Source organism: Ammodytes marinus (genome assembly GCF_949987685.1).
Source record: "Ammodytes marinus genome assembly, chromosome: 18".
NCBI lineage: Eukaryota > Metazoa > Chordata > Actinopteri > Uranoscopiformes > Ammodytidae > Ammodytes > Ammodytes marinus.
The window spans coordinates 14,147,993-14,166,184 of record NC_137222.1 but is presented as its reverse complement, the minus strand read 5'-3'; the positions used below and the strand labels follow the sequence as shown (position 1 = coordinate 14,166,184).

Here is an 18,192-nt window from a genome sequence, read left to right as displayed (position 1 = left end):
TTGTATATTCTGGACCAGCACACAGAATGCATTTCGTTGAGACTATGTAACAAGGCTGAGTTTTACACTCCTAAAATCTGAGAAAAACCATAACCATAGCCAGATGTGCACTTTATTTAATTGATCACTTAACTTGGATCAAAAAAGCCACAGAGATTTCCAAAGACAGGTCACACTGTGAATCACTGAGGTAAATGTGTTTTTAATGACTGTGTTTGAAATCGCAGTGGCTGCTGCAGGGAGATGGAGACTGATCTTCTGTTTGTAACGTCTAAGGTATTTAATGAGAGCTTTTTCTCTCCAGAACATGCACGCCATATTAACCTGATCATCACATCATCGTCAGATGTAAAGGGTCCAATATGTGTAGGCTGAAGTTCTTGGGAGTTACTGTCCGCTTGTGAAGTTAGTGGGACTTCGCAAGGGGACAGGTTGACATGGAGCAATAATAATACAATAAATTGTGAAAATAAAAATTTATTTGGCAGCTTAAAGTCTCTGCTCCTCCAGCATGACAATTTATCATACGCAAATTAATAATGTATTCAAAATAATCCAAGCCTGTAGCTGTAAAGGTTAACCAATTGTGATAGCTAAGCTAATCATCTCAAAGACTGGAATGAAGCGGTAACAGCAAGCATGGCTCAGCTTTGTTTGGATCTACATATCATATAATGTTATAATAAATAAATACTACAATCATTTTAAAGTTTGTTATTTAGTGAGCTTTGAGGGTGTGTATTTTGTTAACTTAAGACAAACTATAAATCTACCCTAACTGTCTGCTGGCTATAGCATAAAGTTATAGATATTGGAGTGGTTCTGATCTTATTGCTCATCAATTATTTTCCAACATCTTCCTAAAAGAGAAGATGTGGGCATCTTTTTGTTTGCGCATGAATTTAGACAAGAGATGCATATTCCCATCTTTATATTAAATTAATATTAGACTTTCAGATGTTGAAAAATGTGGATGATAAACTGGATGCAGCATGCCTGTGGAAGACTGACTGTAGATCAACCTGGTCTTATTATTGTTTTGGGGCGTTACAATAAAAATAAACGAATAAAAAAAAACTGTATATCCGCAAATAAAGCAAGACGCCTATATTTTTAGTTAGGCCTACTGCTATAAATATATTCTAATACAATTCTTCTCAAACATACATATCCTGGAATACAAAAACTCTTGGCATATTGCCGTACGCCTTTCTTTTTAAATCGCAGACTCTATAATAATAACTGCTGTAACATTAATCTTATTCTGGAGTATTGCTATTGCTATGAATGAAGTCGACACCCTAGCTCCCAAATAAAACCCTCTGTGTGTCTTGCCCGTCCTTGTCCGGGTGGTCGCGGCCCCTGCCTCAGCGCAGAGCAGAGCGCGAGCTTTCTGCTGCAGCACCGTGTTATTTGATCCTTGCTCTTTCTTTGCTGGGAAGAAAAGCTCGCCTCTTTCCCACGCTCTGAGGACACGTGGTGCCCGGAATGAATTGGATTCAGAAGGCCACTCCCTCCCGGCTTACGTCACATACACCCCCCCCCCCCCGTCTTTCTCTCTCTTTCTAACACACACACAGACACACACTGAGTTCAACCTCAACATGCTTTCTGACATGAATGCAAAACCACAATATCGCCAAAGCGGACAAATTAAAAAAAGTAAAACAAACATTCTTACATGACAGTTTTATGTCTATTGAAGTGCTAGAGTTTTTTCTATCTATCCTCTTCTTCAGCGCCATGCTTGCGCACCACCGGGACGGGAGGCTCCTCCCGTCTAGCCTGGCCCCGGCTGCCCCGGGTCTCGGCACAGCGCACCGATCTGTCCGGTGCTCCGTTTACAGGAGAGAAATACACACCACAACAATACTTCGTGGCTAGTCTACTGTCTTTTGTTCTGTGTCGCTGCAAGAAAAATGTAATGTTTATCAACACAGCAATAGCACAGAGATATGGCTGCAAAAATAGAACCGGCGTAGACGTTTATTCTTTCTCTATGATCAGTTTCCATTTAGTAGAATTGGCCTCAGCGATGCAGAACCTGAACACTAATGTCTGACTTTCTGATTTTTGGAGATCGATTATTACGAAATATAGGTCTAATTGGCGTGCGCTTTTACGCACGCACGGATTTCTTCATATGACCTTTTAAACTGAATATAGCCTTTAACCCGACTGTGTTAATAATTGGTCCCAGTCAAAGAGATAATCTGAGAATTTAGTTGAATTATTTCAAATATATCATTTCAGTTTGAAGTGTACCCACACAACAACCACGCGATTGTATCTTGCTTTGGGTGCTTCTGCCCAGACACACACATTACCAAGACAGACTCAGGAGTGAAGTGGTGTATGTGGAGGGAGGGGGGCAGAGAAAGAGAGAGAGAGGGAGGAGAGCAAATGCCACAGAGTTTGGTGGGGGGAGAAACATATCCAGTCGAAGAAACTTTTGGCTCCTGCGGTCTGAGCAAATGTTAGAGTCCAGACGCACTGCAGCCAAAGCTCCGATAGCGGACAGATGTTCCTGATTTTCCAGAAGATGTTCTGCACCATTCAGTAACTTTAAGAGAAAAACAAAGCACGCATGTCACAAACACGATGTTAAAAAAAGCACTTTCACTGATCCTAAAAATACCAACCGAAAAAGTAACCATAAACCATCTTCTTTGGACATTTCCTGCCAATGTGCTATAAGAGTTTTGAACCACAACCTCCAGTGTGCCCATGGAAGTCAATGCCGTGCCATATGATGACTGTAGAGAGGAACATCTGTAGCCTACATAAAAAAAGTCCTGGGCTCAGTATTCACCACATTTCTGTAATGACTCAGACCGCAGCCTTTGTTTTGGAGCGTTTGCAGCTGTGGGCCACTTCTAGCACACAAACAAACACACTCACCTGCAGATGCATCAAACATGTGAATCACATCTCCCATGCAAACTGGTTGACCTTTCATGCCTCCCTTTTCCTCACTTGGGCAACTTTTAAAGTAAAATATCTCAAATTCAACACACCAATGACAAACATTGACGATAATACAGCAATGCTTGTTTGTGATTGGGTGGCAGAAGCCTAGTTAAACTACATTGTGCACTGTCTGGGACGCCTTCAAACATATAGCCGAGTTACACCGCAGCTCTAAATCAGTGCGTGTGGTATGTTAACTTGCAGATAACCAGAGCAACAGTTAATTTATGGCTGATACTTACTTCACCAGTCAAGTCAATTTCGTAAAGCCCACATCTGCATTAAAGGGGTTTATTAGAGGGGTAGCCTACAATATACATAATCTATTCTGAAGCTATAAACACACTTTTAAAAGGCTAGCGTGGGTCAGTTCCTGTTTAGCAGTTGTGGCAGTGGTTTAAACCTTAATAATGCACCCTGATGTGTCCTGTTATTAAAAATAATGGAACTGAGAAATCAAACGTGGTTGGTTTTGATTAATGAGTGATGGGGTGCAGAAATATAATGGACAAGGGTGACAGTTGCTGTGAGTATGAGGTGACATTTCTGCTCCATTTTATGGTTAATCCTTTATTTGTAGTTGTTTAGGTGGTAACATAACTTGATGCATAGGCCTACTGTCTCTATGGTAACATAAACCAGTATGATAAACCAGTTTGTGCATGTCGGTAGAACGGCGATTGAACTATGTTTTATATGCCACATTTGATGTATTTAATATGTTTACTACGTTTCAACAACAACAACAAAAAAAACTCCAATGATGTATGCAAATCCAAATGCGTCCCAAAATGAAATAATTGAACAGGCTGCTCCTAAAATATGCTGTTTTTGTTTTGTTTTTGTGTGTGTCATATTTGATGTAATAAAATAGGCTGTGTGACCTTCATATCATATGTTAGATCTCTGTTGCTGTCTCTCCCACACTGTAACCCACAGACGCACAATCACATCACGTAGACGGATGCGGCCACAGACGTGCACCAAATGTAGGCTATACAGTTCAAGAGTGTGGGAAAGCGAGGACAGTGTGAAAGCCACCAGACCATCAGAGCGGTTCGCAAAGGGTTACAACAGGACGAGATTATGATTTGCCGGGCCGCCAAATGGAGCAAACGGCCCGAGGGAGGCTCGACGTGAACCTGTCTTTCTCGCACCCTCCTCCTCCGTCTATCCAGATCTGCCAGGTTCACATGCATTCTCTCTGTCAAACTGTGTGTCCTAACGATCAATATCTATCACCACCTTCTCTCCGTCTCCCTTTTCTCTCTCTCTCTCACACACACACACACACACACACACACACACACACACACAGAGGCACCCAGTTCCCACGGTGGCGGGGGGAAGCAGAGCGGCGTGACAATCTGCGCGCAGCGTCACCTCTTTCACTTGCAAAAAGGAAGTAGCGCAGGGCTTTTGTTATTTGAAGTCCCGCCGTGTAGTCAGTTCAAAACAACTGGAATATATCCGCAGTTTATGATTTAAACAGCCGCCTATAATCTCGTCCTCGGAGGTGTTAGTGGGGGTTAGTGTGTTTTGACTATCCATTCCCATTTTGTTCGGAGGTAACGCATATTTTATTTCTGAAAAAGATGCGTCCCCAGTTGAGACAGCCACTAATAAACCTGTATTCATATAGCTACCTCCTTTTTGACCATTTGGAGAGAATTTTTTTAATTTATTTTTTAACAGCGCCACACATCATCTGATTTTTAAATAGCCTTTATCCACAAGAGCCCCAAACTGTGTTAATTTGATTTATTTTTACATTTCGTATTTTGGCAGGCTACTGATTAACCGAGACGTTCACTGCCTGTGCATGGCACGTCAGCTATTCATGTCAGGGTCACAACTGCAGAGAAAGTTGGACTACGTAAAAGTGCAACAGCAGCACATAGCTGTAAACCACACCCTCTCCTGGCTGGTGTGTCATTATCGGCACCTTCTCTGCCCCCATTTACACTGACAGGTTGTTAATGAGTCCAGATAGCCCTGCACTTAAAAAGAGACATATTAACCCATTTCCACAGTCATAATACGAGCCATAAAGGGAGAGTAAGAAGTTAAATCTGATCATTTACTTTTTCTTGAGCGTTTAGGCTACTGTTGAAAGTTGGCACATTTTAATATTGCGTGAAATGAGCTCGTGCATCCTTTAAAGTCAACATTAGCTGTCAATGAAACGAAGTGCAATGGGCTAGATTGACGCTTTTGTCAAGTTCCTTCCTGTTGATGTTAAACCCACGGATGATCCTGTACATCGTGCACACTTTCTCAGCGACTTTCTCAGCGCCATGCCCCCGGCTCTCAGTCCTACTTCCTGGGGGTCGTCGGCTCGGATACGGGGCTCCACCACCGTAATATTGCTGCGGGCGGATTGTTTAATAATTCTGCAACAACTTTTTGTGGCTCCCCCTCCTCTACCCCTTTGGAAGACCACACCCCCCTCCCCACCAAGCAAAGATTCACAGGGACCCTGATCCCACCCCCTAAACGAGCCGGGCAGCCTATAACCTCCCCGGGTTTCCGCCCATTCCTCCACAGTTGATTCTTTGGCTCTGTATTGTCATGCAAATAAAGGACGCGTAAAATATTCCCCCAGTGCGCAGCGCAGGGCAGAGACTCACAAGGACCGCGCGGAGGACACAGACCCGGGGGCCACACGGTGTGGATTTGTAGCTTTTTTTTTTCGTCGCCACGGACCCGTCCATTCTTTCACAGGTAAGTCACAAAAATCAGCAGCGGATTACATTTCAAGACATGATATTTAAAAAAAAGAAAAATCAAGCAGTAGGCTATATATGCGTGCGTAAAGGTCTGCTCTCTCTCTTTCTCTCTCACGCATGGATGTGGCGGAATGTGGGGTCTCTCTCGCAGTCTGTTGGTTTAATAATCGGGATTCATGCGGACTTCTCTTGTCCTTTTTTTTGTTATCGTCTTTTCCAGATACCCTGGCCCCACGAGCAGCGACGTATAGCCGGGACCGCGTAGCCAGGAAACAGGTCGGACCGTTCAAGGAAAAGCTGCGGAGGGATCAGGCTGCCCCGTGGAGATAGTTGGTCGTACTTCCAATTTGGCCCGAGTGAAGACGGAGGTGTCTCTCTTCTTCTCCATCCCCCTGCTATAGGCTACTACCTGCTGTTACTGCTGCTACAACAGAGGCACCTCCAGAGACCCCTGGATCGCTTGAGAGCACTTTTTAAAATTTTAGGATATCTCTCAAATATTAACATTTTTTGCACACCAAGTGTGCTATTTTACTCTCTTGTCCTTTTTGGGATATATAAACTGCTCCTTTTCACTAAGTACTCTAAAGTGCCTTAATCCAGTGTAACTGTGGCATTGTCACCAGACCAGAGCGCTTTAGAGGCCGGGCCGGATTACCGTTTCCCCACTCTCCAGCGCGCTGCAGCCATGAGCCAGGCGGACGTGTCGACTTGCTTCCAGGAGGCGGTGAAGAAGGGCAACACCAAGGAGCTGCACTCGTTGTTGCAGAACATGACAAACTGCGAGTTCAACGTCAACTCTTTCGGGCCAGAGGGACAGACGGCCCTGCACCAGTCCGTCATTGACGGCAACCTGGAGCTGGTAAAACTGCTGGTGAAGTTTGGCGCAGATATCCGTCTGGCCAACAGGGAAGGGTGGAGCGCGTTACACATCGCCGCCTTCGGGGGCCACCAGGACATTGTGCTATACCTCATCACCAAGGCCAAGTACTCGTCTGGCGCCCGGTGATCTGTGTCTCTGCTGTCAGGTAAAAATAAAGAGATAAAGAGACAAACAACAAGTGGAAAATAGAACTACAACACACGTGGGAAAGCCGGGCTCTTGTAAAAGCAAAACTGCCATTATTAATTAAGTTGTACCAAATATATATATAGCCTATGTATAGATATATAGGCTATGTATATATGCACAATATTCTTCCCTCATTGCAAACCAAAACGGGGCCCTCTGTGCACTCCTGAGCGAAGCAGCACCTCATGGTTCATACACAGCGCTTCAACACGAATCTTTAACATTAAAAAAAAGAAAAACGCCTTTTCGGTGAGTTTGTTGGTACTAAAGCTTTTCCTCTTGAATGTGTCTAGATCTTGTCGTCCACTAGCTATAAAAGAAGCCAGTGTCTGTGTGTGTGTGTGTGTGTGTGTGTGTGTGTGTGTGTGTGTGTGTGTGTGTGTGTGTGTGTGTGTGTGTGTGTGTGTGTGTGTGTGTGTGTGTGTGTGTGTGTGTGTCCAGAGTGCAGATGGCCCAGTTTTTTTTCTCCCCCCTCCTCCACCCCATCCATGACCTCCCATCCCCACAGTACAGTTGAATAGTTTCTTTGTGGGGGCGCAGATTTTAACCTGTTGCTCCTCATTGTTCACTCTTAAACCCCCTTTCCCTCCCCCCTTTTAAGTTATTTTTTAAAAATATATATTAAACACGGCACTTGATGCTAAATGGCTGCATGCTGGAATATCTATAAGGGAAGACACATGAACAAGAGAAGAAGGGTTGCCCTCTGTTGGCTGCCAGAGGTCCGTTTTCTTTCATAGATTCATTTTGATCATTTTTTTTCTCCTCAAAGAGCGGCATTATGGCTATCCAACACGCTTTCAGATGTGTAATCATTATGTCACACAACAACTGACTCCATCAATGTTGTGAAGTACTGTACACAATAGCTTTACTTTTTTAAGAGAAAAAGAGACAGTAGTCTATAGCTGAGTGCGCTCTGCCTTCTGCTGCGAGCAGATCTCGTTTGCCATGCTGGCGTCCGGCTTTCTTTAGGGCCAGTGCGACCACTTTGCAGGTGGTCAGTGTTATTGAGAGAGAGAGAAAAAAAAAGAAAGACGAGAAAGAAAGAAAAACCGCTGCTTTCGCTTTGTATAAAAAAAAGTCGCATTTGGAATTCACTTTATAATCTCCTTTCAGTATTTTATTAACATCCTAGTCATCACTGTGAAAGCAGGCTGGGTTTTTGATTTTTTTTTCTTTTTATTTATGAAGGTACATTTGAGAAGATGCATTTTTGAATATGTTGTGGTTCTTCTTCTTAAAAAAATCTTTTAAGTGTAAGAATTTCTAGGGTGACTCAAAGCTGCTTCAGACTCGTAGTATAAACTGTCCCGTGTGGAGGTAGACCTGCCAGCCCCCCCCCCCACCAAGAAACCCCTCTGTTGACCCCCCCCCCCCCCCACCCCCTTCTCCCATCAAAAGGACTTTGTTTGGATGCCTTTTGCCAGCTACCTCGACTATAAAGTATTCTCAAGTTGTTCAGCTCTCTAGCCACTCTGTCTGGAGTCCGGAGAGATTCACCATTTGTCTGTGATCATCCGCATGCCAGTGTGTTTTGTTTGTTTATTTGTTTGGACTTCAATACAGAAGATGCAATGAACCCAACATCTGCATCCTCGGTCGGGACAGTTTATTCTACACTATACACAACCAAACCAATTCTGACAAGTTTCTGCAAGGGAGTCCGTGCCTGTCTCTATCTGTCTATCTCTCTCTATGTGTGTGTCTTCATCAGCCTGTTTTGTTTTTTCAATATTTTTTCAGTCATACATTTTTAAAACAAGTAGAAAAAAGAAAAATGGCTTATAAATGCAGGGAGTTATATTGCACAAAAAAATGCGGAGCCTTGTGCGCCCCCAGTGTTTGTACGGGGTAACTGCAGGAGCCAAGGCTTTGGAAAATAGTTACTACTACTGAGCAGGACCCATACTGTTGGACGATGAAGATTTCAAAAAGCAACAACACATGACTATTGCAGGATGTCACAGAAAAGGATAGAAAAGAACGAAAAATAATTGGGTTTTATAAACACGCTTGCTGCATTCTGAAAGTCATGCCACCCTAACATTTGTATCAATGCTGCTTGTATGTTCTATTTTTTTTTTGTTAATTTTGATGTTTCTTCCCTTTTTTTAAAGCCTACTGCTCAAATGGCCAATGGTATAGAAGCTTCACATCAGCATAGGTTCCCCTTATGAGAAGCTGTGTTTGTGTGTGTGTGTGTGTGTGTGATTGTGTGTGTGTCTGCATGCTTCTCATAGGGGTTCCCCCACCCCACCCGGTGTCACTGTGTTAAACAGTCATTCAGACTGAGAACTTCCCATTTCAAACCCGGAACAGCAACAAGTAACTGAAGCGATAGATCCACTACATCAATATAGATTGGTATCAGGCAACAAATGAAATATGCATCGCTTGTCTTAAACTTGATGTTTGTTCTTTTTTTTCTCGTTTGTTTTGTTTTGTTTGAATATTGCACTGATGACTGTTGTTGAAAAGTTGGCTTTTATGTGTCAACATTTAAATCTTTTTCTGAATAGAAAAAAACAAACACAACAAAATACTATTGTATAAATATATGCTCCAGGTGATAATGTCCTAATGTGTGTGTTACTTTGTGGAAAAGACATGATGTTTTTTTTAACAAAGATTGCGTGTATCTCTGTGATTGGGTGTATGTATATATACATATGGATATATATATATGGACTCTGATGATGACGAGGATGATGATGATATCTTGGGGCACTTTCTTTTCTGAAGTGCTGTCTTCCTGTTTATTTTTTTGAAAGGGGAATAATACATTTGATGGTAAGATCATTGTAACATGATTTTAAAAAAATTGCACGGTTGTGTGGTTGTTTGGCTTCCCAGGGTCATAACATTTATGACGTAAGGAGCCAGCCGCCGGATTGGTGTACATGAGTGAGATGATTTTTAAAATAAAAAAACAGAGAAAAAAGAAAAAAAGTGCTGACTTCTTTGGACCAAGTTGTGTTTCTGGTCTTGCTTCATTTCAAGCAAGAGGAAACAGCTGTTTTTTTTTCATGAGTGATGCAGATGTTCCATCATGTTTGATTTATTATTTTCTTTTGTTTGTATTCTTTTACTTCGAACGTTTGTAACACTGTGATGATGACGTGACGTCATGTGGCGATGAGTGCTGTATTATTTTTGTACGTTTGTGTACAAGCCAGTAAAGAAATCATTAAACTCAAGCCCTCTGTGTACGCATACATTTCTTCTCCCAAGCAAGAGCTCCCTCCCTCCTGCATTTTTCATGGAAAAAGGTTGGTTTGGGAAGCACACACACCCCATACCCTCCTCTCTCTCTCTCTCTCTCTCTCTTTCCCTCCCCTGTCTTCCAAGCCGGGCCCAACCCAGATCCCCATTCTCTCCCTTTGTCATTCATCTGGCCTCATCCTTTCACTGCCGGGATAAAAGAGCCCCGGTGCATTGTGGGTAGGCTCAGTTTAAAGAAGGGTCCCCTCCCCTGTGTGTGTTGTGGGAGAGCTGGTTTTATGTTACCCCCACACACTAAAAAAAAAACTTTCCAACACATACTCCTCTTGTGCTCTCTTTCTAACGACTAAAGCATACGTTTTTGCACTGCTGCAGTACAGCTCCCTGCTAAGAACCTGCGTTGGGCTCTCACTTGAGTGTCTTTCACTCTTTTTCTCAAATTAGCTTTGTTCCTTCCACGTTTTTTAACCCCCTTCTCATAAGCTACTTCTTAAAAAAGCAATTGCAATCAGCTGATTTGGTGGAGGGCAACAAACACTGTTTCATCTAGTTGATTTAAATGTCTATTTTTTGTTACATTTTGACTTGTGAAATATGCACTCACTTAACCTCCTGTAGAGGTGCATGAAATGGTCTTTTAAACTGTTAACCCCTCTAACTTCATTCAGTTGTGAGTCACAAAAAGTAGTTGGAATGCACTGATGTATCTGTAGCCAAAAAGAAACACTGCACGAGTGTGTTGAAACTTGATGTGATTTTAAAGATAAGCCTTTAAACGATCATAGTCTATCGTATTCTTTTCAGTTTAGACTTATTGTCCTTTATTTTTTTAAATCTCTCATTTACTCTACTTGTAGACTGATAAGATAGAAAACAAGACACAGTTGGTTAAATTTAGGCCGCCTGCTTTGTCCCTGCGAGTCTATGGCACCTGTTAACTAGAAATGAACCCTTTTCGATTGAGTCATGCCACAACAACCCCACCCGTTTCGTGAAAGTGTTGACTTGCAACTGATATTGCACGGCTGTGGGAGGGTCGTGGGAAAAGTGACACGACAACACATCTTTCTACATGTCCGACTGTTCGTGTTGCAACACCTACTGGGTGTCGACCTGCAGTTAACGACAAATGTTTGAGCAAAGAGTGTAGGGTGGAAGAGAAGCTGTACTGTCTAGAGAGCTAGAAGTCGTTGTTATGTAGGGCTGCATATAAACTTGCTTGCTTGCTTAACTATCTATAACATCAGCTCATATGTTCACACCAAGCCACACCGCTCTGCATTTCTTTGTCAAACTCCACACCAGGAAATCTTTGCTCCTCTAAACACCAAGCCCCTCTCTGTGTTTTGATAGCGTGGCAGCCCCCTGAACGGGCTATCTGGCTTGCTTGTCCTTTCCTCTCGCTCTCTCTCTCTCTCCTTCCAGTCTCTCACTTCTGCAGGATGTTTTTGTTGAGCTGGGTTCCCTATTGTTCACACACTGAGTTGGCTGGCCTCCCAGGGTTGCTGCTGGCTGCTAGGCCCCCTAATAGGTTCTTCATGTGCCTTGGCTTCCCTTGCTCGTCTTGGTCTGGCCTGTAAGCAGCAGAGCTTTCAGTGAGCTAGACAAGACACAAGGCATTTGGGGGATACATTTTTCTTTTGCAGAGAAGACAGGGAGAGAGCAAAATCAGATGAAGAACTGTTTTGGGAATAATTGCACTGACTCAAGAAAAATAAGACAGCAGCATTAGATCCAGAAATTCGAAAAACATTCATCATCGGCAAACATAAGTGCTTACTTTTCTGTGTGTGTGTGTGTGTGTGTGTGTGTGTGTGTATTGTCTGTTTTGGTATTGTTGGAGATAAATATTGTTGGTGGGCTCCATGTTACAGCAGCTGCAATCAAGTGCATCTGTGTGATTATCTCCATTCAAAAGGCCATTGTTCAGAGGCTCATAAAATATTCATAACCATGCCTTACAGCCCTCATTTGAAGGGTTTACACTTGATCTGTAAGGCACAAGATTAACTGAACATACTGTGATGTGTGCAAAATGAAATTTAATTGGTCACTGTCCGCAACACCAAATTCCTCATTTTAAAACGGCCGCTGTTCTACTTGTGCGCTTTGATTGTGCGATCCCGTGTTCCTCAAAGTGGTATTGACACGCTCGTCACATTGAGAAATGATGTAATACAAACGGCTTGTTGGAATGAGATCTGCTTTATATTTAGGATGAGTTCAAATATGAGGAACTTTAAGAGGTACCGCAGGAACCCGGTTGAGCGATAAGAGCAACGTAAAGAGGAACTTAAAGGAGCGTTTAACAGTATCTTGAATTAGAAAACATACACTCGGACACTTGAACTCAGTTTGTTAAGGTTAAACTAACTTGTACTATTTTTACTCTTGAGATGATGCAAAGTACTTGAAAATGTAATTGAAGAATTTAGTTAATCTTGTAACAAGTTTTTGTATGTGCTTTTTGAATGCACCAGGCAGATTTCAGCTTGAGCTATAGCTGGATATTTTAACGTTATCCCTATGGACGATGTTCTTATCATTCTTAATGGTAAATAGAGTATGGGGATGTCACTCATTATTTCCCACCATTGCTCCAACAAACTTCCACCCAACTACAGGTCCAATCAGCCACAGTAATTGAAAATACCTGTGTTGGTGTGCATGGCCTTAACATATTGTATGTTTACAACAGTCAGTGGAGTATGGCACAGAGGCATAGCAGTTCAGTGCTAGTGCTCACAGGTTCTAAGTCAATTTTCCACAACAAACACACCTGTCCGCCTGAGGCTTAATTTATGCAGATGTTCTCAGATCTTGCATGTGCAAGTCATTTGGGTATTTCAGTCCATTTAATATTAAAAACAATATTGCCATTCCAGTATTAGCACAACTTGTATGGCCAGCATTATGTTGATTTGACTGCATAGCAGTTGACAAGTTATACGTTTGTTATAAGCAACATATATCAGTAATTTTCCAAAGCATCCTTACCAGAATATAATCAAATTACAGTTGTAGCATACAGTTGTTCTAAACAGTAACATTTGGTACTGTTAAACAAATCAATGACTTAAAGATGGTAGGGGAGCTGCAGATTTGGGTGATAATTCTCTGGTTTCCTCAGTAGCCCCACTCCTTCACAATACATGTTACTTTATTCACTGTTTTAATGAATGGCTGTTGCATGAACAGAACAGCAAAAAGTTCAAACAATTCCAACATTAAATGCATCAACCCTTACATTCCAGATTGCACAACTTACTACTTCTTTTTACTATACTACATACTGCAGCTGCCCTTTAAAATGAAGTACTTTGAAACACAGTGTGGATACAATTAGGACATACTATTTTTCATCATTACATTGCACTTTGAACTTGACCCTCTTGCTTATATGTCCGTCGGAGTCCATGATTGTACTCTCTCTGCGGCTTAGTTCATGTGAAGTAACTTCCACTGTGCAGAGGATTGTGGGTCAGAACAGCCAAAAAAACATCCTGGCTATAGATGCATGATTGGTGTAGTTAGACATCAAGGTGTGTATTTGAAATACATGTATTGGGACATCCTAAATCCTTTTATGGCACACTAAATAGTATGGAAGTATCGGTAGATTAGGCACTGGAATGCAAATATACACTTTACTATAAACAGCAGCCACTGTGGCAACACATGGCAAGTGCGATAATGGCACCTTTAATTCAGTCCTTCTAGTCGGTTGCTCTAGCAACAACATCTTTTGGGGACAGGACTTGCAGAGATTGGGAAGAGCGTAACATCTCTAAAGAGGTATGATATGTTTGTCTTTATTGTTTTATGGCTGTGACGAAATGCAAATCTTTATATGACACATTACTTAAAAGACACTAAAAGGCTCAGTATTGTCTTATATACATCAACATTAACCACTTTGTATACATTAATGATTAAGACTGTATAGCTGAAGTACAACCACTCATCCAACATTCTATTTTATTTTTATGTTTAAAGGCTCGCTTGCAGCATTTCAGTTAACGACAGAAAGTTTATTTAGGTCCTTTTTAGTTGTTATCATGGCAACAACCCCTCTTACTGTTGTCCACCATCACATCCCTCATCTCCTAACTTATCAGTACATTTTTGGGGGGATTATTTCTGTGTGAAATCCCTATTGACAGTCTTGCTATGTGCTTTTTTTCTTCGTTTTAGTCATTTTACAGATTGGAGCACACAGCCATTTAAACGTCAGTAGAGTAGTAGCCCATGTGCAGTGGAATCAGCACAGAGTCTGGGCTATGCCTGGTAGATGACAGTGAGCTTTAAATCCTGCTGATACAACACTTTCTCCACCGAAAACAAAAACATGTCTGTCGCCAAGCACGACCAAGTGAACACCCCCCTCCTCCCCAAAGTCTGCCTGTGATTAAGAAGGGGAGTAAAAAGAATAAAGTGAGATAGAGAGTAAGGGAGGGAGAGAGAGAGAGACAGGTGGTCGGGCCGGTCTTTTCCTTGCCCTTCGCTCCTTTTTGAACTTTTCTTCCATTCTTCCAGTTCATTCTGTGCTGCTTTTCCATAGCGCCAGTGACAAGGCGCTCCATTCACTGGCTCATTCTTCCAGCGCTCCCTCCCTCCCTCCGTCACCCCTCACACACCCCGACCCCATCCCCTCCCCTCCCCTCCAGGGCTCCTTTTGTCTAGCTCGCGGGGGCCTGCTTTAGCTGCTATTCACCAGCCAGACGGACCGCCATTGACTGGACCCCCCCTCTATACTCGCCCCCCCACCCCCCAATCCCTCAACATCCCTCCCTCCGACAAACACCCTCTCACACACATATGCACACAGCAACCTGGCCAGTCCCCACCCTACGCCCTGTATCAGGCAGCTGCTATGCTAATAGGGAGGAAGGGATGGATGGAGAGAGACAGAGCAGCCAGCCTATAGTGAAGGGACAGAGGGAGAGAGAGCAGGGGAGAGTGAGTGACCCCGCTCCTCCATCTCCATAGCCATGCCAGAGCAGCAGCAGCAGACCTCCTGTTACACAAAGGGAGTCCCCTCCTCCCCCCTTCTCACCCCTCTCTCCCTCCTTCTTCCACCCCTCTGTTCCCCTCTTTCTCATTCAAATCCATTTTATACCCCAGTGGTAAAGGGAGCTGTAAGTGCAGTATGTAAAGTAACCTTACTCCTGCCCTGCAGGCGTAACCATTCAAGAGTTCTCCATACACAGAGAACAGCCTGTGTGTGTGTGTGTGTGTGTGTGTGTGTGTGTGTGTGTGCGTGTGCACGAGCATGCATGTGTGCATGTCCATTCCCCTGCTTTGTTTAGGACTGCAGCCCATACCTCCACACACACACACACACACACACACACACACACACACACACACACACACACACACACACACACACACACACACACACACACACACACACACACATATACAACTGACACCTGTCCTTGAATCGAGTTGCATCTCCCTTCACAGTCAAATGCTGCCAGACACATGACATGCATTCTTCATACACAAACACACACAATATCACTGATATTGAAGCACACTCAGATGCCAATTTGTTAGGTACGCTTCGCTGAAAAACAAAGCATTGTTATACAACTAACCTGGCAATAAATGCATAATGTAATGAAAGTTAGTGATTAAAGGAACTGTATTAAAGTTGTGGTGATTAAACTTTACAGTCCTTTTTGAGGCTGTAGGTTGAGGGTTAGGGTTAGGGTTACCAGGTGTTTCTCTATTATTTATTATAATCCAATTTTGTCAAACCCATTTATATCAATAGTGTTAAATATTAGAAATGAATGGACCAATGCCAAACATTCTGAAACGTATGCCGTAAGAATTATTTGCAGTCGTCGATGGACTTTTATTTTGAAGAAAAAAAGGAAGTGCAATAAACTGATAGACAATACACCAATGACATAAATTGAAGAGTAAATCCACAATTTAACTTGTGAACGTCTTCCAATCTACCAATATCTGAAGAGTGATCAGGCATGGTTGTTGCACAAAGTTAAATATAAATAGAGTTGTAAATACTTTCTATTCACGTTCTCTATGTTTTTTTTCGTAATGTTTTCATTTCAGCTGAAAGGAATTGACTTATTCATTTAAATCAGAAGTCAGGTTTAAGGTTTGTTCTCTGTTAGACTGATTGTAATACACTTCCCACGGCTGTGTGTTGGCATGTTTGTGTCAGCAGCTTTTTTTCTGGTAGGTAGCATGTGTATGCATCTCTTTTGGTGTGCTTTGGGGAGGGGGGGATGTTGGCAGGAAGGCATTTCTCTCTCTCTCTCTCTCTCTCTCTCTCTCTCTGTCCCTACTGTTCTGTTATTTACCCCTGTGTAGTGTGACCCTGTGCCCTATCAGGGAGGCACGTCCCATTTGACATCTGCCTGTTTGCAGGGGAGGAGGGGGTGGGGTGCCCATATGGAGCTTCAACCACCCCCCATGCCCCGGACCCAGCCTTACCCTGTCACTGACACACACACACACACACACACACACACACACACACACACACACACACACACACACACACCACATCTCCTGCAGCATGCACCCTTTGTTCATCTGTGTGTGTGTGTGTGTGTGTGTGTGTGTGTGTGTGTGTGTGTGTGTGTGTGTGTGTGTGTGTGTGTGTGTGTGTGTGTGTGTGATGTCATTCCAACACACAGACCTGCTGCTTGCCTGGTGTCGAGAGGGCTGATAGATGGATGGATGGAGGGTTAGATAGATATAGAAAGAAAGAAAGAAAGAAAGAAAGAAAGAAAGAAAGAAAGAAAGAAAGAAAGAAAGAAAGAAAGAAAGAAAGAAAGAAAGAAAGGTGGCCAGCTGAATTGTGTGTGTGTGTGTGTGTGTGTGTGTGTGTGTGTGTGTGTGTGTGTGTGTGTGTGTGTGTGTGTGTGTGTGTGTGTGTGTGTTTGCAGGTGTGTGTGTGTGTGAGGACATTTGAACCAGAATTTGATAAAGTAGATAGTTATAAGGAAAAATATAATATCCTATAATTTCTGAGTTCTATCCATCTGTATCTATCTATCTGCACATGTCATTTGGACGCATGGATCAACCCACACATCCGTCCATACATATACCTAAATCCTGCTGTCCTTATGTGTTGACTGGTAGGGTGTAACAATTACCCTGTATGGATTATCCTCCCATACAATGATTCAGTGTGCTGGACGCACAATGAGCATGCTGGCCGCAGGGCTGGATCTAGGCTAACGAGCTCGGTGGAGTTTAAATGGCCCATGTGTAACAGTGACAAGAACTGTCGGTGATACTGCACTCTGTGACAGCACTTTCTCTGGCGAGGCCCTACCGCCTTTGTCCCACAGTCTGTTTACGATAATGCCTCTTGTTAAAGGGGCTTACCGTGAATTAGGTTGTTAATACATATTGTGACACAGCTGTTGCAGCTATTTGTTCTATTACAGTAAAGAAGGATGAGGCTTAGATGGCTTTGGGAATTCATCTCCCTATGCATCTGTTAACGTGTTACTCTCTAGCCGTATAGGCTTATGAAGAATGAAAGAGGGCGACTGAGTGCACAGTTCCCATCCTATATTTAGGTCGGGATGCAGGTGAACAGTAAATAAAGGGAAAATGAAAGACTATGAGCTGATTGGGATACTTTCAAACTTTTTGGGACTGAAAACTGATCACACTTACAACAGGACATTCAAGATTTAGTTAAATATCGAATGGTTGCAAAAACACAAAACTATAGACAGCAAACACTGCATGATTCTGCTGTACCTTTACTGCCACATGGAAGTGGTCACACAGACCAACTCTGCTCTGGCTGCAGTCCAGTCATCATGTGCGTACAATGCAATGTGGCACACGCCATGAGAGAAAAGACAACAACAACAAGGTAGGTGTCTTCACATATGAAATCATCATCAACTCTGCTCACTGAAAAATATGATGCTTTATGGCCACAAAAGTAACATTATACGTGTTTGTTTACCAGCAATTGTCTCGGTGTGTAAAAAGAAGGAATGGCTCAATTTGTGCTCGCTTTGGTTGCCTGCATCGATGATATACTGTAAGTACTCTAATAGGTGTACTGATAATCACTCCATCCATAGAATGAATGTAGTTTCCAAAACAAATATAATTTTCCTGTCATTAGCACAAACAATAAATCATATATATTTATATACATGATATGTATGCCTGTATATATAT

General features: G+C 42.7%; 1 protein-coding gene across 1 annotated transcript; it reads left to right on the top strand.

Annotated features, from left to right (window-relative positions):
• The first annotated feature begins 5,544 nt into the window (after positions 1–5,544).
• nrarpa (NOTCH regulated ankyrin repeat protein a) lies at positions 5,545–7,334 on the top strand. Its single transcript, XM_080046234.1, has 2 exons — positions 5,545–5,694; positions 5,920–7,334. Exon 2 carries the CDS (start codon positions 6,388–6,390, stop codon positions 6,706–6,708), a length of 321 nt encoding a protein of 106 aa, XP_079902360.1. The 5' UTR covers positions 5,545–5,694; positions 5,920–6,387; the 3' UTR covers positions 6,709–7,334.
• The last annotated feature ends 10,858 nt before the right edge of the window (positions 7,335–18,192 follow it).